At 39.9% G+C, this 25,245-nt stretch overlaps 1 protein-coding gene across 1 annotated transcript; it reads right to left on the reverse strand.

Annotated features, from left to right (window-relative positions):
- Positions 1-713: 713 nt before the first annotated feature.
- On the reverse strand, positions 714-3,098 carry LOC145694305 (uncharacterized). The gene is made up of 2 exons (XM_081770394.1): positions 1,522-3,098; positions 714-1,254 (listed from the first exon to the last, which is right to left on the reverse strand). Exons 1-2 carry the CDS (start codon positions 3,096-3,098, stop codon positions 714-716), a joined length of 2,118 nt encoding a protein of 705 aa, XP_081626520.1.
- Positions 3,099-25,245: the final 22,147 nt, after the last annotated feature.

Genomic DNA, 25,245 nt, shown 5'->3' on the forward strand with positions numbered 1-25,245 from the left:
TAACGGCGCGTTCGAGTGAGTGTAACAAATGCCGAAAGATAAATCTTTACGGAACTCCTTCTTAAGCAATGGATGTAAAACGATATGTCACAAATGGTAAAATAATTTTTTGTCAACCATGTAAGAACCAAATAGCGTGTAAAAAAGAAAGTACCAACTTGTCCAGTGTTCCAATACAAAAGCACATATCGACGCAGCAGGTTCACAAGCATATAGTAAGCAGAGGCGGCCTTAGTAGTATGCGGGGCCCCGGGCGGGGGGGGGGGTCGGTAGGCGAAGCCCCTTCCCCGAAGCCAGGAAACATAGGTAAAATTTTTGAGGGGGTAAGGGGTTCTTACGGCATGGGGATCGATATAACTTACGACATTAATGATTCAGAAACATTTTACATGCATGCAAGATCAACAAACTAGAACACATAATAAAACTATCACTGACTTACGAAGCAGCTGCTTTCACAGTCACAGACGGAAGTCCACTTTTCTGGCTTTTCGCTGTGCAAAATCGTTGATAAGGTCCTCGTAGTCCATTGTTGAGGCAACTTCCTTTTCGATGGACAAAATAGTTAAACCGCACAATCTGCTTTGCGACATTGTTGATCGTAGATAGTTTTTGATAAGTTTCAACTTCGAAAAGCTTCTTTCCGCGCTGGAAACTGTCACAGGAATTGTCAACATAATTCTGTATGCAATAACGATGTTGGGAAATGAATCTCAAATGGGCCAAACGTACTGAAGACACTCTTGGGCGACATTGATGTTATCAGGAAGCATTTCTCTAAAAATCTTCAATTCTGTGAACAAGTCAATTCCGTTCAAATCGCGTGAATCTTCTGCGCGTAACATGTTGTCCAAATCCATGCAGCACTTTAACAAATAATCGTCGTTCAATGACCGCAAACCCTTCAAGTTGTATAGAAATCCAAAGATTGAAGCATACTCTTCCAGTTGTTCGAATCTTTTTTCCATTGAGGTAAGTGCTTGATCCACTATCCATAAGAAATATCCTGTTCTGAAGGACTCCTCCGGCGAAGATGTTTCTTCGTCGTTACCCTCATAATCGAATTGTTTTTTCTTGCATCTGACTCTTCGTTCCTTGAATTTCTGAGCTACGTTCATTTCGGACGCAATTTCCTTTGCTGCGATCATAGCATCGGAGAATCCGGTTTCCCAGTACTTTCTCAAGAAAGTAACAAGGCCTTTGATTTGCTGTATTGCCACATCGAGCTGCATATCAGATGATTGCAAAGTTTTGCTGACAGCATTCACAGCAAATAAAATGCCATACCATATGATTAAGCTCAGAATAAACTCGAAGCTTTCGAGCTCATAATTTGCAAGACATTCGGCTTCACTTTTTACTAGCGGTATCTGCGACAGTCAACAGTGCCTCCCTGACTTCTTTCGTCTGATAACGAAGCGCTTTCACACTTTCCAGGCGGCACTCCCCCCGCGTTTCTGAAAGTGATTTTGTAGTCATGAAAGTGATTTTGTAGTCACGGTTTCTTCCAAAATTTTCCACCTTTCAGCCGAGGCAACAAAGCATTTATATATTCTCTGTATGACACCAAAAAGCGTCACTGCTTGGGAGTTGCATTTAGCCATGTCTCCTAAAACAAGGTTCAAACTATGGCAGCCACACGGAGTGTAAAATGCTCGACTGTTCATGCGAAGAATGTGCGCTTGAACTCCTTGGTGTTTTCCGTGCATGTTCGCACCATTGTCGTACCCCTGGCCACGACAATAGGCGATGTCCAGACCGAGGTTCGCCAGTGCGGCAAGAAGAGCTTCAGACAACCCCTTTCCTGTTGCGTTGTCCACATCCAGAAATTCGATGAAGTGCTCCACCACCTTCACTTCCGGATCTGATACGTCCACAAAACGCAATATTAGGAACGTCTGCTCTTTGTGGCCAACATCAGGCGTGCAGTCAAGGATGACGGCAAAATATTTAGCAAGTTTCACTTTATCAATAATTTTCCCTTTTACTTCTGACGCCATCAGGTCTATAAGCTCGTTTTGGATCCTATGCCCGAGGTAATGGTAGTGAGCCTCGTCGTTCTTAGTTCGGCGGAGATGTTCTTGCATGGTTGGATCGAATTTGGCCAGCATCTCAACTAAGCCTAAAAACTGACCATTGTTCGGAGCATAAAGTTTCTCCGTTCTCCCACGAAATACGCTGTTGTTTTCGACAAGGTATTGTACAATCGCTAGAATTCTTGTTAACACTGCGCGCCAATGCATCTTTTCTTTTCTAATTCGTTCTAGCATAATGTTATCTATTGCGCTACCATTGGACATTCTCCGAGCTGATTCCAACCACGCTGTCATGCACTTAACGTGATTTACAGAAACTTCGTGGTGCTGAAGTTTATCGCCAAGATACTTCCAGTCGCAGCAGCCTTCGTTTGCTAACTGGCCTCTAGTAGCTGTCGTGCCAAACAACTTACAAGGAAAGCAAAATACTCTGTCTCTAATCTTCAAATAACTTAGCCATCGCCTATCCACTGTTTCTCCGTTCGGCATCCTCCGTGTAAAGAAATTGTTCGAAAAATGTCTGTTAACTTCGTCCTTTGGGTATTCACAGTCACTTAGCCTCATTGGACCCTTCTCCACTAACATGTCACGCACTTCACTGTTAATATGTTTCCAATTACCTGGATCGCATATGTCCTCGAACAGTGTGCTCGTCGTTTGAAGAGTGTCAGAAGTATGCGGAGGAATGGTCGCGCTTTCACAGGAAAGGTCACTTTCTGGGTCTGTTGCAGCAACGTTGTCCCCAGAGAATTGCACCAAGTTTTCATTGTTGCTTGTGGGACAACAGGGCGTAGAAACAGTTTTGTTGTCGGCTAGTTTGCTTTCTTCGTCGGACGCAAAACTTGGTATCACAACCTGGTCTGTCGCATCACACTGGTCGCTCACAATCACAGACAAATCATCATAAGTGTTCTCAAGTTTTTGGTGTTGATCCGCTGATTTTACCGCTACAACAAACTTGTCCTTTTGCTTTTGAATGAAATCTTCTTTATATTTCCGTTTCTTGGCTATCGCAGCCCCACTTTCGTATTTACGGAATTTGTCTCTGTCTCTGCCACTCATGATGGTCACTTATTCTTTGCCCAATAAACGAATAATCGGAAGACACGCACTAATCATAATATTACGTATCCACATCTCACTACAACTGCGCGGTCCGAATTCCGAACTGAGGTGCTACACAAGGCGTGCAATAGGAGCTATTTCTTGGAAGCGATGACTCAAGAGGTGTCCGTAGCAACAGGACCACTCTTCTGACCCAAAAGCAACAAACAACATGACCTCTCATTCTATTTCGACAACAAAGAAAAGTTGAGATAAGGCCATTTAGAGTCACGTGCATGGTATTAGCGTCGCCTTGTTTGCTGACCCATAGTTAATCCGAAACGCAAGGGCGTAATTATTACGGTACTTTAAAACCAAAAATATCATGCTAAACGCTTTCATAGTAATGGTGTAGATTTCGGGAATTTAAGACTTCTAAAAGTAAAATATCGAGTAAGAAGTTCTGGTTTATGAAAACTTGTTTCCGAAGAAATCCACCACACCGTATTATTGGCCAAAGTATTCACTTAACCCTTTTAAGTTTTTTCGTTCGTTTTCGACCGATATTGTAATGTCTTAAAGATTCGATTAAAAGAGAACTAAGAATGCTATTTAGTTCCGTTTTTTTTTTTCTATTTTCCAAGAGAGGAGGCATTCAAGAAAGCCTTGGAAGGGTCTATACGCTTCCAAGCGTCAGAACATAGGGGGTATGACGTCATCAATTTACAAATTCCCTTTTTTTACTGAGATCTAACTTCAACATTTTTTGGTGAGCTTCTCTTTAATCCTAAAATCCTAGCATTTTCCCTAAACAATCAGTGGACCAATTAGTTTTTTTTGAGAATTTTTTCGGGTCTTTTCGTCAATATAGAAGGGGGGTTCAGAGTAGTGCTCTCAACGGGTCGGGTCGGGTCGGGTTGAAGACTGACCCGACCCGACCCGTGACCCGAATTGACTGACCCGACCCGATGACCCGACCCGACCCGACTGACCCGAACCGTGATCCGACCTGATTGACCCGACCCGACAACCCGACCCGAGCTGACCCGACTGACCCGACCCGATAACCCGACCCGATTGACCCGACCCGATAACCCGACCCGAGCTGACCCGATTGACCCGACCCGACAACCCGACCCGAATAACCCGACCCGACAACCCGACCCGAGCTGACCCGATTGACCCGACCCGATAACCCGACCCGAATAACCCGACCCGACAACCCGACCCGACCTGACCCGACTGACCCGACCCGACAACCCGACCCGAGTGACCCGACCCGATAACCCGACCCGAGCTGACCCGACTGACCCGACCCGACAACCCGACCCGAGTTGACCTGACCCGACCCGACCCGTAACCCGACCCGAGCTGACCCGATCCGAGTCGGGTCGGGTCGGGTCACGGGTCGGGTCGGGTCAACCCGATCCGTTTGAGAGCACTATGGTCACAACACTGGGTGAACACCATAATGCACTCCCATTGGGAATTGAACCCGGACCACGTGTACCGAAGTCTTACACGTTAACCACTAGCTAGATCAAGCGGGGATTTGTATATGCATCTTAATGAATATTTGGCACTTTTGAGGTTTGGTTATTTCTTTTTATAACTGATACCAATGTCCGACGTGGGAGAAATTTATTTTTATTTTTATTTTATTTATTTATTTGTTTTTTTTTTAGTTTTTCTCTTTAGTTCTATGTGACGAAATTTTTCTTCAAGGTCAGTGTTCTCACCTGCTGGGACGGCAGGGCGTCTTCTCGGAAGGCAGTAACAAGAGTCTCTTGGCGGAGACAAAAGGAAATCGTTTAACTACAATGATAAGGGTTGAGGAAACAGGAGAACACCTGTGATTTTTTCCAACCCTTCAACTTTCATTCCAAAATAGGTTCTTATGATTCCTGGACCCGTACCACTTTGATTTTTCTTTCTCGGTAATTAAAACGTATTTTACAGTATATATAGTTGCACGTAAGAAGATACATCATATGAATTTAAAAATACAGGTTGATATTTAATTATAAAGTACTAATTTTATTTCATCACTTTCAGCCCAACAAATGAAATTCAAACAATTCGCTCCCTAGTTCTTGGTCATCAATACTGCGTCTTATTCTTTGTCTTGCAGTCAAGTCTTGGTCCTGCATTTCGTAGTCTTGGTGATCTTTCATGCTATACAAGAGCCAAGAATGCTTACCTCATCGGTACAAATGAAGACCAAGTGTGATTTTGATTATGGTATTTCATACTATACGGAAAGCTAGAAAATACGCTCATCGCTACTTGGTGATCATCAAAACAAGGCCAAGAGCAAGATTACTATGCAATTCGTCTTGCATATCCAATCTTTATCTTGTTCTTGTATCGATGTCCTTGGGCTTGGTGAAATAAAATGAAATATTCACTTTAAGCAGGGGTGTAGCCAGCAGGTTCGTGTAGGAAGGGCCTTTCGTTTTTGAGGGGGAGGGGGGGCGGCTACAATGTACAAAGCAAAAAAATGTGTTGCTGCTAGTGTTTTTCAGGCCTAAAAGAAAGGAAAATTTTGGTTTCCTTCTGGAAAACTAAAAACACTATTTTATCTTATTTATTATTATTATTATTATTATTATTATTATTATTATTATTATTATTATTATTATTATTATTATTATTATTATTATCCATAAATTATATTCAAGATAGTTTTTATTATGCTTAATCAAGAACTACTGCCCGGGACCAAACGCTATACTTTTGTGCATAACTATAAAGATAACCAGAAAGTTCTGTCCCTTTTCGTGGAGGTCTGTGTTCAATTGGATCTTACACCGTGAGTTGAATGCGAGTGGAGATAAGGCGAACGTCAGTTGTTGGTGTGGGTATATCCAACATACTACCTGGTTGTGGCAATTCAGATACACAGTGAACTTGCGTAAAGACAGAGGGAACATGGGACATCCACAGAGCGTCATAAGAGCATGTATGCTGAACGAGTTCAAATGGAGGTCAAACGCTGCTGTAGCGGGACAGAAAATATGCCAGGCCTTTGTTGAGGGTGTCGTGACGACGCGGACAGTACAGCGATGGTTTAACCAGTTTAAGGACGATGACCAAACACCCGAAAACACCACATGCCAGAAGACCAACACATGTACGTACAAAGAGGAACTGGGACTACAATTCAGTGTGTGGAGAAACCATTCGGCAGCACATCCCTCAAGTTGGGAAGCACTACAAGTTGGGTCTCACATGTTTTGACTCCGGGCCAGAAGGCAACGCGGCAGTCGCATGGGTTTATTTACTGTTTCGGAGCCATTTCTGGACAGGGCGTTGGCATGTGATAAAAAGTGGGTCCTATACGAAGCTCCACGGCGCCGTCATCATTGGTTAGCATTGGTTAGCAATCCCATGAAACGATTTCAAACAGCCGAAACCAGCACTGTACCAGAAGAAGGTCCTTCTGTGTGTTTGGTGCATCGTGCATCGGGAACTGCTACCAGCTGGTCAGAGTATCAATGCAACTGTGTAGTGTCAGCAGTTGGGCTGTGCTCAACAAAAACTCAAAACTCTGGAGCCATCACTCCTGAATTGCAAATGGGTCCTCGTTTACGGGACAACGCTAAGTCCCACGTGGCTAGGATGACTCAGGACACCATTCTCCGCCTTGGATGGGAAACAATATTGCAACCACTATATTCCCCGGGTATTGCACCGTCCGATTATTACCTGTTCCATTCTTTGGACAATCACCTTAGAGGCCGCCAATTCAAATCCCTAGTAAAAGTCCAAAATGCACCTGATACCTTCTTCGTTTCACGGCCCACCAACTTCTACCGCGATGAATTCCATGGCCTTCCAGAACGTTTTCAGAAGGTCGTCGATGTTGATGGGGACTATTTTTGATCTTCCAGGTTAGGTGACGTATCGATGTTCGAATGTGGTGGGTGATAAAGCAACAAAACTTTTCTTGGTTACCTTTTTATTTAAATTTAAGACCTTGTATACAGAACCTATGTACACGAGATTGATTTTCTTTAAATTTCACTTAATTTCTTTATAGTTTCCTGACAAAAATATTTATTTATTATTCGTGACTAAAAAAAAAAAAAACAATTATTTTATTACACTGAGTAGAAATAAATGAGAGCGAATGAAATCCAAACTGAATAAAAACATTGTTTCTCACCAAATTTTCCATTCTCTGTCTTTTAAAATACTTGTTAAAGCATATAAAAATATAATGTACTTACAAATCAGTTTAGTACCTTTGTTTTATGGCTGTATTTATAATACCTTGTTAAAATGTTTGTCTTTAAACTGTCAAATATAAATCGCAGTAAATTGTGTAATCTGCTGTTAGAAAAATGTATCCTATTTTTCGATCGGTATGGAAAAACAATATTTCTCCATACTATTTTACCGTAAATTATTAATTGTCAATAACTTTGTTACTTTTAAATGAAGAAAGCGAGATAATTTTACTATGATGTTTTTAAAGCTGGTCATTTGAGGGGGGGGGGAGAAGGAAACCATTTGGGGGGCCTGGACACGATGGTTCCCCCTTGGCTACACCCCTGAGTTTAAGGTCCCTCGATTCTGCTTCGAGGCTAAGGGATATGGTGACCATGAGAAATGAATGAAATGGTGGAATGAAGAAAGTGGGAGGAAACAGGAGAACCCAGAGAAAACCCACTACACGGCGTTTCTCCACCACAAAGCCTACTTAACACAAGCTGGGATCGAACCATGGACACCATGCACCAGAGATGAATTCTCTACCACTGAGCTACCGCGGCCCTGCTTGGGCTTGGTTGTCCATATCTAATCTTTCTTTTGGCCTTGCTTAAACAATTTCTAGTTTTGTTCTAAATCCAGACTCCATATTGGCGTAGATATTAATATTACAGTCGATTGGTAAAATCAATCTTCCACATTTAAAAATTAAACTACACACAAGTACAAAAATAAGCATTTACCATAAAAACACTAGCTGCAAGTGTTCAAAATACATTTATGGCTTCTATAAAATAAATTGAAAATTGCTATTTTTAATTAGGCAGCTAGTGTAAAACAGCAGTTTTCGACTCCAGCCGAGTTTAAGCTCAACCTAAACTTAGTTGACCAAGGTGAACTGACCCGACTGACCCGACCCGACAACCCGACCCGACTGACCCGACAACCCGACCCGACTGACCCGACCCGATAACCCGACCCGACTGACCCGACCCGATAACCCGACCCGAGCTGACCCGATTGACCCGACCCGACAACCCGACCCGAATAACCCGACCCGACAACCCGACCCGATATGACCCGATTGACCCGACCCGACAACCCGACCCGAATAACCCGACCCGACAACCCGACCCGAGCTGACCCGACTGACCCGACCCGACAACCCGACCCGAGTGACCCGACCCGATAACCCGACCCGAGCTGACCCGACTGACCCGACCCGACAACCCGACCCGAGTGACCCGACCCGATAACCCGACCCGAGCTGACCCGACTGACCCGACCCGACAACCCGACCCGAGCTGACCTGACCCGACCCGACCCGTAACCCGACCCGAGCTGACCCGACCCGACTCGGGTCGGGTCGGGTCACGGGTCGGGTCGGGTCAACCCGACCCGTTTGAGAGCACTAGTTCAGAGGGACAAAAGGGTAAAAAAGGAATATTTTTGACCAAATATCCCACTTTCGCGATTCTTGCTCCGCTCGGCTACATGATAGGGACATTTGAGTGGTACTTTCTGAAAGCCTACTCGATTCTGAAGAGAACGACGTATGAATAATCATCCTACGATAATTAGGGACGTGTCAGGAAATTTTTGAAGTTTGTATAGTATCCTTGGGAAATTTCGGAAATATTCGCAGAAGATTTACTCAATTTTTACCTCCTTAGGGACGTCCGAGGGGTATGAGGGCAATGCAATCTGGAAGCCTGCTCTATTCTGAAGAGAATGGTGTATGAATCGTGATCCTACGATAATTAGGGACGTGTCTAGAAATTTTTGAAATTTATATAGGGTATTCTGGGACATTCTGGGAATATTCGCAGAAGAGGAAAATATTTTTCTCGTTCTTAGTGTTGAAGATAGAAGATTGGTATTTGGCACAAGCAATTAGTACACTACGTAGTATTTTTGAAAGTGATTTCTGGATCTCTATGTTTACCCAGGGCCGAGCCAGAGATCTCCAAACCGGGAAAAAGGGATTTTTTCAGCAAAAATCCCTATTTTCCTCAATTTTTCTCTCCTTAGGGATGTCCGAGGGACATGCGGGTGATACCATCTGAAAGGCTACTCCATTCTGAACAAAAGGACGTATGAACCATAATTTTACGATCATTAGGGGCGGGTCAGAATTTTTTTTAAAATTTGTAGGGTGCATGTTAGGGAAATGTTGGGCCTTTTTTGATACTCTCTCAACATGGGTAAAAAATTTTCCCACCCTTACTATTCAAGACAGGAAATTCGAATTTGTCACAAGTAATTAGTACACTACGTAGTATTTTTCCAAATTTTTGGAGGTTTGTGCGCACACACGGTAGAGTCTCAGGGGGCCCCAAACTTTGAACAAGTTTTTTTTGGTAAAAAAAATCCCGATTTTTCCTCAAATAATTCCCTTCTGGCATATTATAGGGACATGTAAGTGGTACCGTTTGAAAGGCTGTTCCATTCTGAGAAAAACGATGTATAAACCATTATCCTAGGATAAATAGGGATGACACTGTCGCTGCTTATCCGAGACTCAAGAAAAACGCCGAAAAAGGCAAAAAAGCAAGAATAACTCTAAGCTACGGGTCCATTAGAATGTTGCAGAGGCCCCGCATATTTGAGCTGACTGTGACAAGAGAATATACTATCGCGGGGCCTGGGGCGGATGCCCCAGTCGCCACCCCCAAAGGCCGCCTCTGATAGTAAGCAAACGTTGTTAATGTCATAAATACATTCAAATAATCGGAATCAATTGTATGTGATGTAATGGTAGCTGCGAAGATATTATGGAACAAATTAAGTAATGTATATTTTCGTTTTTTTTTTTTCGGAAATATTTTAAACAGAACATTCCGCAACAATAAAATTAAAGTAAAAGCACTCTAAACACAATTGTGCAGAAAAACTAGAAGTTGTGTCCTCATATAATTTTGCTAATTTTATTTTCATAATCTATATGCGTTTCGAAATAATAGAAGTATATAAACTATAAGAACCACAACAATAACTTCTAAATAGTGGTCCCTGAAAGTTAAAGTACATTTTCCAAGTTATATTTCAACTACAAAACTTTTCTCACAATTTTGCTGAATGTTTGAAACTACTGTTATTGTGTTGTTAGTGCGTATCAACAGCATATTTTAACACATTTAACAGCATAGTTGCATGCATATTTTATGAGTTTTAAGTGCATAAAAAAAACAATGTCTAGTTATAATAAATCACTTCTTTGTACTGTAGCATCATATTAATCAATTATGCGTTTGTTCTCTTTACAAACATGTCAATATATCCTCTAGAAGCTCGATCTACGAAGTTAGCTATACCAACGAGGAAAAGGAAAGATTGAATCTGTTTTCGTAACTCATCCAATCTCTGGAATTTTTAAGTCTTTTCCTTGAACCTATGGTGAGGATAAGGCAAGGTTTTGTGAAGTTTTACTCCCAAGGCCAGAAAGGGAAGGGAAGCTTGAACCGTTTTTGCCGTTCGAAAAATGTTCGAAACTTTTCAGCGCAGAAGGAACTTGGAATTTTGTCTAAATGTGTTCCTCAAGCTATAGCCTGTGAATTGGATTTTTTTTATTTTTTTGCCAAATTTGATCTCCAAGGGTGAAAAAGATTGCTTGAACTCTTTCGTTCCATGAGACGAAAAATTTTAAGCCTATGATTGAAATTTTATATCGCTGTAATCCTTGATGCTAAGCTTTGAAATTGTATATAAATATTCTTCTTGAAATATCAGGTAATAAATCAATCAGGTTTTTGCAAAATTTGATTCTCATGGGCGGAAAGGATAGCTTAAAACTTATTTTTAAGTCTCGAAGATAGAAACTTTAAGTATAGAAATTTGCAGAAATTTTGTGCAACTATTTTCTGTAAACCTAAGCTTTGGATAAGACGAAGTTTTGCAAAATTTGACTCCGAAGGACAGTCCTTGTATTACCGCTGAATTTTGTCGACTGTGGCCGATGAGGGTGGAGGGTATCCTTATTTCTGCTGGAACGTAAGGAAGACAAAGGGTGATAGCCCCTGCTTTTTGAGTCCCGGTACATTAGCTTCTCCAAACACACTGCCTGCCGCTGCGGGAGGAATCCAGAGCTCCATGGTATAAAGTTGTAGAAGACCAGAGCCTATCTATCTCAGGTATGTCCTCAGAAAATATGCAAAATATACTTCGGCCCCACCCCTGCCACCCTTTGACGGAAGAAACCCTTCCTTTGCTTAGGGAAAAGAAGTGAATGACCTCAGCTGTGTTGCCAATTTGTCATTCTGTCGTTTGGTCTTGACGAGTGAAGATTGTAGGCTAATAAGACAGAGCACAGTGAAGTCCGTGAATTCATTCTGGCAACACTTCCGCATCTAACAATTGAGGAGCGTTTTTTCAAAACTCGATAGAGTAAATTTTGAGAAACGGATGTATATGAGATAGGTATTTTTTATGCTACCAATCGAGCTGTGAAATCAGAATTGGCAAATCTCGAAATTACAGTGTATATAGAATACTAAAGATAAGCATTTTGTCAGAATTTGAATGAGGTTATGCACAATAATGACAAAAACGCAACCCTTGTAAAAAAAAAATGTTTTGTTCTCTATCGAGTTCTGAAAAAGACGCTCCTCAATTGAAAGATTTCGGCCGCAACAACTTGTCCCTCCTCTTTCGAGGGAGATACAGAGAACACACATCGACAGCAGCGCCACCTGGGGCACACTTGGAATAGAAATGCTCTACTTAGAGTGATCCGTTGAGCATGCATACTGGTTGGTGACTGGGAGGGAAACTGTGGACAACAGATCAAAGCTGGATTAGGGGTTTCCAGACAAGCTGGCCAGTTCCCTGCCTGTCGAGGGGTAGATAGTGGAGTCTTACACCAGGAAGATTCTGCCACTATGTCCATTTTTCATAGTTCCAATAACTGTAGAAGTTATTCCCGGTAGATCAATTTTATCTATAATAATTCCATGATTAAGAAGAATGGAAATAAATTATCTACAAATTTTATTTTGTCTTTTGCACCAAACGTTCCTCCAACTTGAGCATCTACAACTTCAAATTTAATATAATAATCTGCTCTGTGAGGGTGAATAAATCCATCCCCTACCTTAAAATCAAATTTAATATTCATTTGGTTCATTTCAATTATTAAAAGTTATTTTGTTTGCTGTAAAACTTTGAAATTCATAACTGTTAATACTCTCCATCTTATTTATTGTAGAGAAAATCTTGAGAAAATGTTCTTTTATGGCTAACTAACTAAACTAACTTTATGCCCTATGGAACCCGGAGGTTCAATAGAATAGAATAGAATAGAATATTTTTATTGTCGTTAAGTCTGTATACAGACAATAGACAACGTCAAATGCAGTTTTACAACTATGTTTTTTAATTTCTATTTTAATATACTCTTATCTTCTTCAAATTCCTTAATATTATAATATGGTACAGTAATTAAGCAATCATACAGTTTGCTTTTAAAATGAGTGAGCGGTAACTTTTGGATGTCTATTGGTACCCTATTCATAAATTTTGTACCCTGTATTGCATAGCTATTTTTAATTTTTGTTAGCCTGCTGTATGATACATCAACTTGTTTAGCATATCTTATGTTGTATGAATGAATATCCTGTCTACGTTTAACATCTGACATGTTTTGTTTTACATCTGACGTTCACAAAAGTTCTCCATTGACTCTTGTCCTTAGCCAATTTGATACAGTTTCTACTTTGTATATCCACAATTGGTTCTTTTATGGCTAAAAGCCATAAAAATGCTTACATAATAATATTACAAAAAAAAAAAAAAAATCCCATCCTAACTTAACTTTAGCATTCATAGCAGTACCAATTCCAAAAGCTGCGAGTCTTTCTCCAATTGATGCGTCTTTACTAAATACTCTTTCCAAGCTTGATTTTCTAGTCCTTTATCTGCAATATGTCTTCAAGTTTCATCTTGACGCATGCGCAGAGCGCCGAAGTAGAGAGAGAGAGTAGTAGCAGAGCAGCTTGTCAATGGCACGAGTCATTCCATTCAACATAGTATTCGAGTACAAATCACGATGGCAGACATGTGTGCTGATAACGTGGTCGCTAATGGAAGTGCGTGCTGTTATCCGGTGTAAATGGGCACGTACGTGGGACTAGTGTGTCCGTTATCCATGAAAATCTACAGACCGTGTATGGTGTTGAGGTCATGTCTCGTCAAATAGTTGATCGTTGGTGCTACATGTTCAGTAAAGGAAGGCAGAGTGTGGAGAATGAAGGTCCAAGTGGGCGTTCCACTACATCCACTAATGAAAACATTGCTAAAGTACAGGATATGGTGTTAGCGAACAGGTGCATAAGGTGTCAGACGTAGCGTCCATTCTACGTATTGGTCATGCTCAGGGCCATCACATGTTCCATGATGTGTTAGGCCGCCTCAATGACGTGGAAGCATTCCAATTCACCAGTGAGGAAAAAATTCACAGTGTCACACTAGAGATGCAAGGGCTCGGAAAAAAACCGGCTTTTTTGGAAAAAAACTCGGTTTTTTCTGCTTTGCTTTTTTGCTTGGGAAATTTTGGGCTTTTTTCAAAATACTGCTTTAAATTGATAAAACAGACTTTGTATCGCTTCTCTATAACACAAAAAATCATTTAATTAGTGGTTGATGCTGATAATAATATAAAACATCGAAAATAAACTATGTATTTCGACAAAAATATTTCAAACAATTTTTCTTCAACATATTTACATTATGAATTCCACAGGATTAACCAATGTATATAATAAGAATTTTTTAACCTCCTATATACAAAAGTAAGCAGAGTTGGCAAGAACCGTGGTTGTTTTTGAAAATGCCAAAAACCCGTTTTTTGGGGGATGTTTAAACCAGGCTTTTTTGGTTTAAACCAGGCTTTTTTGACTTAGATTTTTTGCTTTATGTATTTATATTACATATTCACAGAAATAAGTTTGTTTCGCCTTGATGTTATTATGCAACAGCGGGGTTATGCCGGAAGAACTCCCATAAGCTTAAAGAAGTGAGGTCAGTAAATTTCTTAACTTGAAAATCTCCCGCCCTAGCCATTGGGAAAATCTCGTCATTACTTGAAATGTAAGACAATAACGGGAAAATCCTGTTATTGCTTTGCATGTAAAATTTAAAGGTCAACGTACCATAATCAGTACGCTAAAACTGAGGTATTAAATTACAAATTTAGTACCGGTAGGTAGATATCATTGAAAGTCCAATCCAAGCTAATGTTGGAAGCTACGTAGGCAATCGATAAATTTTGCCAATTTCTATCAATATATTTAAGCAATATTGGCTTCTTTATGAAACAACACGCATTTAGGCATGCAGAAATATACAATTTGGTTTGTTTCGTATATTTAGGCTTAACATCCTTACGAAATACCGAGGTTATCAAGGAGAAGACTTTCGCTTAAACTGACATCCGAACCACTACTTGGGTTACGCATGAAAGAAGGTTTGTGGTTCGACCGAGAATTGAACATGGGACACCTTGATTAAAAGGTGAAAGGGAAATAAAACTATTGCAGGTGGTTTGATATCTGGAAACGTTACCATGAAATTCACACGATTCGCATTTTTCATTCTTTTTATTTTTGTGGTTTAAACCAGTTATTAAAAAAAAAAAAAAAGTTGGTGTAAACCAGCCAACCCTAAAAGTAAACAGGGTGGTTGTGCCAGTCTTCGACCACCCCCTAGTTGCCGACCACTTTTCACTTTAAAACCATATATTAGGCTTATTTTCCGATAAAAACGCATGCTTTTCTGTTATAATTGAATTGCAGCTTATTCTGAACTAACCACAAAGATACTGTCAAAATATATTGCACAAGCATTCTGTAATAGCCAATCAAATGTATGCCTACGGAAGACGCACTGAGTTTTCGATAACTTTAATCTGTTGCAAATGGGAACGATAGCACCCTGTTTTTCGTGCTTTTCCATAGTTTTATCTCAGCAGGTAAGAAATGCACATATTATTCTGTTACATGGAACTTTAGAGCACATTTTAGTAATTAAATTTTAGTGATAACTGTCAGGTATGAAGAATAAATCAATAAAATGTAGTGGTCGGACAATGACTTATGAAATATTCTTTGTTAACTAGTGTTCGACCACAGGGTGGTCGAGCACTGAAAAATAGTAGAAATATCAATAACGACTGATTTTCGATTCATTTGCATGAAATGAGTACCTAGTTACCAATTCTGAAGTTATAATGGAATACGAAAACATTTACTAGTGTTCGACCACTACTTTTCGTAATACATTTGTACTGGTCGAAGATTAGCTGTTTCTTTCTCAGTGTCCGACCATGCTTTGTATTTGTACTTTCTCGTAAAATTTCTTGATTCAAACGCTAATTCAGTGATCAATTTACATTTGCATAATCATCTGCTGAGTCTTACCGTTAATACATGAATATTCACCGAATGGCCGTGGCTCAGTGATAATGGTGAAGAGGCAATCCACTGAGGGTTCGAATCCCTCTCAAGAGCAAGGGTATTTTTAATTGTCCTCGACATTTCTGTGTTCGTGTCCCTGTCAGGATTGGATTACCTCCAATTGGCTGTAGCAGCATTCAGGCTTAATGTCTCGGCTGAGACGAACTTTGAAAAAATAGTAAAGCGTTGGCTTAGCATTCGGAAGGTCCTCGGTTCGATCCCAGCGGTCGACCATCTTGACGAGTTCTTTCAAGTTTTTCCTCAGTCACACCAGACAAATGCTGGGATGGTATCAGCAAAATAGGCCCTGGCCGTCTAACTTCCAACATCCTCTCCCCCAACCTATCCCGGTCGGATCCGTAGTTGCCTAAAGGCCATAAAATAAATTCAAATTCAAATAACTGAATATTTATGTAGTTTCCCTACATTTTCATAAAAAATTAACGACACTGTTAGGGTATGACATTTAATTTGAATAATAAATTTATTATATTTGGTCAAATCCGTTTAATACTGAACTACACTATTCTCGCTTCGTCGTGGAACGCATTCAAATATTGTTAGCGGAATAGCTACTATCAGCTTACATCTGGAATACATCTGTTTTCCTTGCATGGCCTTAAGAAGTTTTGTTTCTTTCAGAGATAATGCGTGAGTAGGCCTAAGCTTAAACTGCCAGCTTATTCAAACGAGTATTTACAAAAAGCTCTGGAGGCTTGTCGAAAAAAAAAAAAAAAAAAGCGCTCCATACAAAAGACATCAGTAATCTAATGAATTCCTCGGGTAACGCTGATGGATAAATTTCATGGTCACAGTCCCAAAAAGCGAAAAATAGATCCAGAACCATACCTAACACAGAAAGAAGAAGAGGGATTAACAAACTGGCTCCTTAATATGAGCATAAGGGCTTTCTACAGAAGAAATACGATCTTCTGAACGGTGTTTAAAAAAATTGTCGAAAACGCAACAGCTCGATTCAAAGACAATCGAGCTGTTGAAACCTGGTACTACACTTACTTGAGGAGGCACCCACAAATCGTGTCCCTAAACTTTGAACAAGGCGCGATACGCTGTAACCGAGGGAAACATTCGCTTGTGGTTTTAGGACCTTGAGAAATACTTGAAACAAACGGGACAATCTGATATTCTAAATGATTCTGAGCGAATATTTAATGCTGATGAATCCACCTTTTAACTGTCACAAATCAGGAAAGGCGTTGGGGTCCAAAGCGTGGAAAAATATGTAAGAGGTGAAGGGCAACGAGAAAGAAACATTAACACTGCTTTGCACTTTTTCCGCAGCAAGAGAAATTGTATCCCCGATGGTCGTATATCTGTATGTAAGACATCTTCCAAAGGACGTCATCAGTGCAGTTTCTTCAGAGATTTTCATAGCCAGGTCAGGTCAGATAGCGGCTGGATGCGAAGTGAAACACTATGAATGGATAGCAAACGGCTTCCTAAAATGGGTGAATGATCCCTCTATTAGGAAACCAGTCCTTCTGCTAATCGACGGCCACAAGACTCACTTGGCAATGGAAGTCAACGAATTTTTTCCAGCCATGCTATAGTACTCTACTGGCTTCCACAAAACAGCACACATATTTTTCAACCCTGCGACGTATCGATGTTCAAATCCTTTTTCGAGAGTTCTACATGGAAACTGAGCAAATTGTTACACGTGTTATTTCTGTACCACTAATTAAAAGAGTGATATACAAATTAGCAACACAATTAGTAATTAAAAACGAATTTAGAAGATGGGGTTTATACCCGTTCAACCCAGAGAAGACGAAGCATGTTTGGTGTTGCATTCCACTGAACTTTAAACGAATTTGGTAGTGTCTCTCTTGACAAAACTACCACAAAATTACTTAACCTCAGCGACTATTGTGCGAAACTGCGAAGTGATACTGAAAAACTAATTATGTAACATCTACAGATGCTATTAGTTTAGTAAAGTTATGCTTTAGCCTTCATACTGTAATTAAAAGCACATTAACCGAGTAGTGGTCGATGACTAAACAGTAGGCGGTCGAACATTAACGAAAAATGGTCGAACACTAAAAGAAATCAGTTACTGGTGTTTCTCCGACTAATATTACATAAATGGTATAAGTTATCTCAGTCTTGGATAAAGTATAGATAAAATATAGTTTTAGGAACACACGTGAGCTACTTGTATCCTCCTAAGTTGTTCCATTGAGTGATAAACGATTAAGGACGATAAGAAAATGAGTTAGTTGGTCGAGGACTGGCACATTTACCCCACTTCTTTTTAAAGAATACACAAATAACTAGCAAAATAGTATGTAGTATTTTTACTTCAAAATATTCCATACCCTCTTTTTGAAACAAAATAAAATTAAAATAAAACATAAGAGAAATACTTAGATTTATATGATGCACGTAAAGGCTGCACATCTAGAGCTTTTGGTTCTGTATATTCTTGAAATTCTACAGTTAAGTTTTATAGAACCACCATCACAGTTTACCCAATCCTCAAGTTTTCTGAATTTTTAACAAGAGGGATTCAACATATCATTACGGACCCCCCCCCCAAAAAAAAAACTACGGAATATATTTAAGTTAAGCTAAATACAACTCCACAACAAACATGACTGAGTGATTAGCTTTTGCGCTTCTATCGGGAAGTCCGGGATTCAACCAGCATTCGACCATTCTGACAAAGCTTCTCTTCATTCCATCTGTGAATGTAGAAATAGTGCGTGTACTGTGAGTTGGGCGACTTCCTTTTTTATTGTTTTTAAATCGTTATTATTACTAATTACCAGCAGTGACGGTTTTGCGAAGGTTAGGGGGGCGGTCTTTCGGACTGAAGCCCGTTCCCTAAAGTTACGGAATGTCTACAACAAACGAAATATCTATTATTTATGCCTTTACTCAAACTTTAAGCTCCCGTCAAATAAAAATTACGAATGTTTAAAAAAACTAAACATTAGTAAGAAACCCTTCCCAAAATACTTTTCTAAATCCGCCACTGATTCTCAGTATAAAATGATTTTTAAAGTTGTATCCGGAAGATTATTGCTAAACATATAAACGAAACGAAATATTATGCCTGTACTCATAAACTTCAAGCACTTCCCAAATATAATTAGGACTTTTTAGGAAACGAAACAATCAGAAAAAACCCTCCTAAAGTACTTTTCTAAATCCGCTACTGATTATTTGTATAAATTGGTATTCAAGGTTGTGTCCGGAAAATTATTGCTAAATCACTTCACAACTACAGTATAACAGAAATATGGAAGTACGGCTTGACGGATATATTGAAAAACGTACGCTTTGACGGATAAATAGAAAAACGGGCAAGTTTAACTTTTGCGCTAGAAGCTAGAGTACTAAACGCTCTTAGAAATGAAACACGGATGACAAACTAGAGAAGAAAAGAGATGTCGATAACTCAAAAGTTAAAATAAAGTTAAATAGCCTCTAAAATTACCCTCAAATACTACATTCTTCATGTTAGCTTTAATTCGTAAAACACGTGCTCCATCCATCTTGATGGTGAATTTCAGAGCGAAATATCACATTCAGGTCATGGAATTCTTATCTAACTATAGAATATACTATAAAAAAGCTATTTAGATAGAAAAATCATGAAGTTGAAAAAAGCCAAAATTTCCAAAATTCTCGTTTTTTTTACAAAAAAAGCCGGCTTTTTATGTGAAAAAAACCATCGATTCGAAAAAGCCGGCTTTTTTGCATCTCTATGTCACACACCTGCACAGTATGACCACAATGTTCTGCCATATGCCACAAAGGTATAATTCTCTCTGATTTCCTCCATGAAGCGACCAATAATGCGGTACGCTACTGCGACACTCTCAGCAAAATTAGGTCCGCCATTCGGCGAAAGAGACTAGGGCTCTTGAATAAAGGCGTTGTGCTCTTGGACTACAACGCAAACCCACACAGCAAGCCTCACACACGATCAGATTTGCCGCTTCGGATGGGAGAGATTTGACCACTCTGCCTATAGCCCCGATCTTGCCCCATCGGGCTTTCATCTGTTTCCTGCATTGAAAGCCGCACTCTTGGGACATCACTTCCAAAACACTGAGGTGGAGTAGGCTGTCCGACAATCCCTTACATCGCAAGGCTCCGAGTTTTACCAGAATTTTTCAAACTGGTTGCACTCTACGACAAATGTCTCACGGCCAAGTAGAGATGTCAGTCACAGAAGGGTTAGTAACTAAAGTGTCCACCTGCGTTCAAAAGTCATATATGTCGGACATACTCCTACCAATCCATAGCAGTCTGGCTTTCGTGACAGTCAAGTTATGTACTAAACAATAGCAGACTTCTCTCGTTGAGGATGTAAGATATGGCACTTGAATGGTACGCCAAACAGCAGGCCAATTGTGGTGCGATTCTATGTCTTAAAATAGAGGGGTGGATTTAATTCAGATTGCAACAAAGTGATAGATTGCAACATACTGTATAGGAGTCCAAGACGTGGAAGTGTTGTCACTCAGCACTATCGACCAGGCCAGGATGAACTGTAAGATGCATGTTGGACACGAGTCAGGAAAACAAACATGGGCAGGATCGCTGCCAGGCCAATGGCGATCTACCCAGCATTGGAACGATTGCGCAGTGTGAGAGGAGGCATATTCCATATGGTGAAGGACGGTGATTATGTAAAGAGCTCGACATTTGTTACGCATATTAATCAGACAGCTTTAAATTGCCACATGGAGACGGAAGATATAAGACACGTCGTTGCACGCGAAACATGTAGCCTCTCCATATGAGCCAATCAAACCCGACAATTTGACGTGCATACTTGTCGGGCAGTGGAAAAAGACGCTCTAGAAAACAGTTTGGAACTAATGTAAATATTTAGATATTGAATTCGTTAAACTAAAGAGTACGTAAGCGGCACATTGCTAATGACTCTCAAATGTGGTCGTAAGTGTAGGGTAAGAGGTACGGGATGGGACTTGAAATCGGATACCTCAAATTATACCAGTAACATAGGACGTCGGGGGCACAAGTCACTCGGGTCCATGGCGGATAGTATTTGTAACTTGACACAGATCTGTCATTATGGGGGCATGGGCGCCCGAAGGTGGGGGCAGGGTGGGGCTCGGGCCCCTCTCTGACTTAAGAAAACAACTTAAATGTCTTAAAATTTTCTTAATACAAATAAAAAAAGTATCAAACGTAACATATCAAAGGCAATGTCTCCCTAGAAAATTTTATTCGGGCACCCATGTATGGGGTGTCCCCTTCCAGCCGCATGGACCGGACTGGACTTTGCCGCTGGGAATACATGGAAATAAGGAGGTGGAGTGATCCACAGGCGTGGCAAGTCTGTAACTATCCTCGATGGGAGACTTCGCCTTTGATAGTGTCGAACTGTAATCGAGTAGGGATGTGAGTTTTCAACGTCATCGAAAAAATCGTGTTACCATTATAAAGGCGAATAGGGAATACTCGTGAGATTAACTTGTGCGTTCATATTATACACATTACTGACAGATTGATCAAAATGTGTAAAAGATAATTTTCTGGATCCTTAGACAAACTTTTCGTAACTATCACTATTTTTGAAGCGTACGAATATGCAGTACTCTTCCTTATGGCGCTGTAAAGCTTGGATATCCGCAAATATGTAAGAAAAATGAACCATGCATATAATTCAGCCGGGCTAGGGCGTATCGTGCGTGTGGGTTTGTCAAAACAAAATTTTACACTATTCTTGAAGTTCTTGCATAGTACAACTGGCACTGGAACCACAAAACACTACAAAAACCTGTAAAACCCGGTTTAGTTTTAGTAGTATAGTGAACAAAAGTCGAAGTACGCAAAGAATTTCACTGTTTCCGGAGCTTAACTATCAATGTCTACTTCCGACAACAGCCAGTCACAGAATCCCAAACTTTGTCATGGAGGCGATGAAGAAAACCTTGCTAGTAGAGGGATCAATCGTTGAAGTCTTTTTAATTTGGCCAATCAGAGTGCTCCTCTAACCGTGTATATTCAACGATAACCGTTTGGGATATGATAAAATGCGTTCACCATTTAATTTTATAACAAAATGATGCTCGTCTATTTTATTTCATGGTTCTCCCATATTCACTTTCTAATAATCGGCAACAGTTGCCATCTAAATTCATTCAATTATACGCACTCATCTCAAGATTTTTCACTTCATGATGTAGAGGCAGGGGTTACTCTTGATTCCCGAAGCTCACTTTAGGAACAATTCGTCTGGAAAAAATATAATAACCGCATGCACGTGACTGGCGATAGTTCATGTTGGTCCCTTCACGAATCTCTACAACGAGCCGAATAAGTGCGGACCAAAATGAAGTCCTTGCTGCTACGCCGTGGTAACTCCCATCACCCGACTCTAGATATCTGTTTCGACTAGATGAAACCCTACCGCCAGTGGCACACTAGCGGCAATCCTTCGACGCATCACTATATCGACAATCGACATTTACCAGCTAGTAGGCCACTAGGTGTTGGTTACGTTTACGGCATAGGGATGTTTTCGCATATTTCTCATTTTCCGTTAGATGAAAAACGAGGTCCTAAGATCATGTCATCATCCTATAGTCCCGAAATATTATATATAATGAAAGTATCCTCTCAGAAAGAAATATACGAGAAGTTGCTATGCAACGAATATTATGATTATTAATAGTAATTGTTATTATTCCAATTATTAGAATTAATCAGTAATTGTTAAAAGTATTATTAATCTAATAACAGAGGTTTCGTCATAATGAGATCTACAGTATTTTGTAATTGGTTTATGGTCGTGTTAAATCTATTTTTAATTGAATGATAATGAGTGCTTGAAAAATATTCGTACTCAGAGCTTGAAATGCAAGATTATGATCTTAAATTGAGCTCACAATTTACTATCTTACAAAGAAAGTAGAGGATTCACTAAATGAACTGAAATTCAGGTGCAAGAAATTGAGCTAATGGTCTGAAGTAATCGGAGTATGAATTTAGTATTGTAAATGTCCTGTCGCCTTTCATGTCTGATGAGTCAAATACTATTTGTCTATACGCAGCTTCTTCGCCAACGCCGTTCTTGTCATCTCCAAATAAAAGCTAAACAGAATAGAAACCTTCATCTACGACGGTCTGGGCTTCTATCGATTACAAGAGAGACTAAATCTGTTGCACTTAAAGCTAAAGTTCTTTGCTTATATTGGAGCTGCAAGAGAGTAACAGGTCTTTTATAATAATTGTAACAGGTAACAGGTATTTTTTTTATAATAATTGAGAATTATTATAAGAATAATGTTCGTTGCTAAACAACGAAAAGTTTCGTAATAATAAAAGTCTGATCGTTATAGCACAGGACTCATTACGAAAGGGTCCTATTGTTGTAACAATGAAACTCTTATATTATTACTTGAATGTAATTACATAAATAATACGCATAACACAGTTTCACATGAAATGCTGTTAACTCAAATTACACAGTACTACGCAATCAAATTGTTCCATTGTCACGTAAAGGTGCTTGAGATTCAAGCTATTATCTATACCATTATTTTGCTACATTTGAATATAAATTATAGCTACAGTTTCAGTGACATTCATTGTTACCAACAGCGTCTCAAGGAAAATGCTAGATGGAATTAAGAAAGGTCTTTTGACGCAAAATAGCTAGATTTGAACTGGTAACCTATAATCCGCATTGTAAATTTTAAAACTCGCGCGCGCGCGCGTGTGTGTGTGTGTGTGTGCGTTGGTGTACCCGACCATTTTTGTTGGTCGATCGCTCTACACAGCAGCACTGTGAGCAATTTTTGCAAAGCGAGTATTTTTTAGTAGTTGCTCGAACTGTTTTTTACTTTTAACACGTTCAGGGCCAGTGTTTCTCCCAGACATGTTTTTGGGGGGCACTGTTCCCCCGGAGCTCTGAGAGTGCCTCCCCGGACGAGACCAAAATAATACGTCTATAATATAATAATAAATAAAATAGTACCAGCACTATCCCTCCGGAATGCTACGTGTGCCCCCGGAACATTTTTCTGAAAGAACGACTATTCAGGACCCTTATAGGGGCCTCCCGCGAGTTCTTTTGACTTCGCTCGTTCATACGGATGTAGCCGGTTAAGTGTGTAAACTGTGTGTTCAGATTGAAAAATTTTGTTTCTCAGTTGATGTGTGTTGCGACCGCAGTGTCATCTACGTATGAGTTCCAAGCAGGAACTAAAACAATCAAGCCTGACAGCAGCTGCGTTCGCCATTGTTGCCGATCAAGTATTTGTTGAAATTCTTTAAAAAAAAGCAGCTACAACAGACGAATTATTCAACGTAAGAACCACCTTATCGATCTCAATCGTTTTCAACATAGATGAGATTCGAGACTAAAGCTTTTTATTATTTCACTTTGGCTGTTATACTTGGGGAAGGGGGTGGAGAGGGAGAGGTATATACTGTATAAAAATGAATAAAACTTAATAACTCTTGAACCACCCGACCGATCTTGATTAAATTTTCAATATAGATGAAGTTCGCGGCTGAGATGACTTTTATTATTTCAACTTGACGGTGAAATGTAGGGAAGGAAAGGGGTGTATATATATATATACAGGGTGTATCAGACCAACAGTCCCAGGCATTTTTTCTCTACTCGTAGTGCACGTACTCACTTCAGACAGAAATTGTATGTGAAGAATCAAATGGCGATGTTCCAGTGGCGTAGCGGGAATATCTCTACCGGGGATCAATTCTAAAATTTCACATGGAAAGTTGCATCATTTTCGATTTCTTTGGAAGGATTATTGAAAAAGAAAACTTTTCCAGGAAACACCTTTCAGTAAGTTCTACGGTTTGGCATCTACGTCTGTTATTTTTTGTTGAATTGCTACTATCAGATCAACCTTCTCCGGCTTTTTCTTTGTTCGTATTGCACGTAGATGCTACAAACAAAATGACCAAATCGTATGTGATGAATCAAATTGTGTTTCTTCTGTATGTAGTGGCGTATCGGGAATAACTCCACTGTGGTCAACTACGTTTTAAATTGAAAATTGTATCAATTTCAGTTTCTTTAGAAGTACTATTGAAAAAGAAACAACGTTTAAAAGAAAAACTTTTCGTTAAATTCTACGGTTTGGCATCTACGTGTATTATTTGTTGTTGAATTGGTACTTTCAGACCACCCGTCCCAAGCATTTTTCTCTACTCGTAGTGCACTAGATACTTCAAACAAAAAATTGAGTGACCAAATGGTAGGTGAAGAACCAAATGGTGATGCTTCCATATCCAGTGGCGTAGCGGTAATACCCCTACGGGGTCAACTATAAAATTTTAAATAGAAAGTTGTATCAGCCTCAATTTCTTTGGATGTATTATTGAAAAACAAGCAACTTTCACAGGAAACACTTTTCGTTAAATTTATGGTTTGGCATCTACGTCTATTATTTGTTATTGATTTGGTACTATCAGACCAACAGTCCCAGGCATTTTTCTCTGCTCGTAGTGCACGAAAACAC

Source organism: Thermobia domestica, chromosome 9 (genome assembly GCF_964235325.1).
Source record: "Thermobia domestica chromosome 9, izTheDome1.hap1.1, whole genome shotgun sequence".
NCBI lineage: Eukaryota > Metazoa > Arthropoda > Insecta > Zygentoma > Lepismatidae > Thermobia > Thermobia domestica.

Excerpts from the sequence above, each read along its gene's own strand:
- LOC145694305 (XM_081770394.1), bottom strand. The coding sequence starts at position 3,098 with ATGAGTGGCAGAGACAGAGACAAATTCCGTAAATACGAAAGTGGGGCT. Across the intron at positions 1,255-1,521 it reads TTTGTTGCCTCGGCTGAAAG|CAAAACTTTGCAATCATCTG; the intron begins GTGGAAAATTTT and ends GAATGCTGTCAG.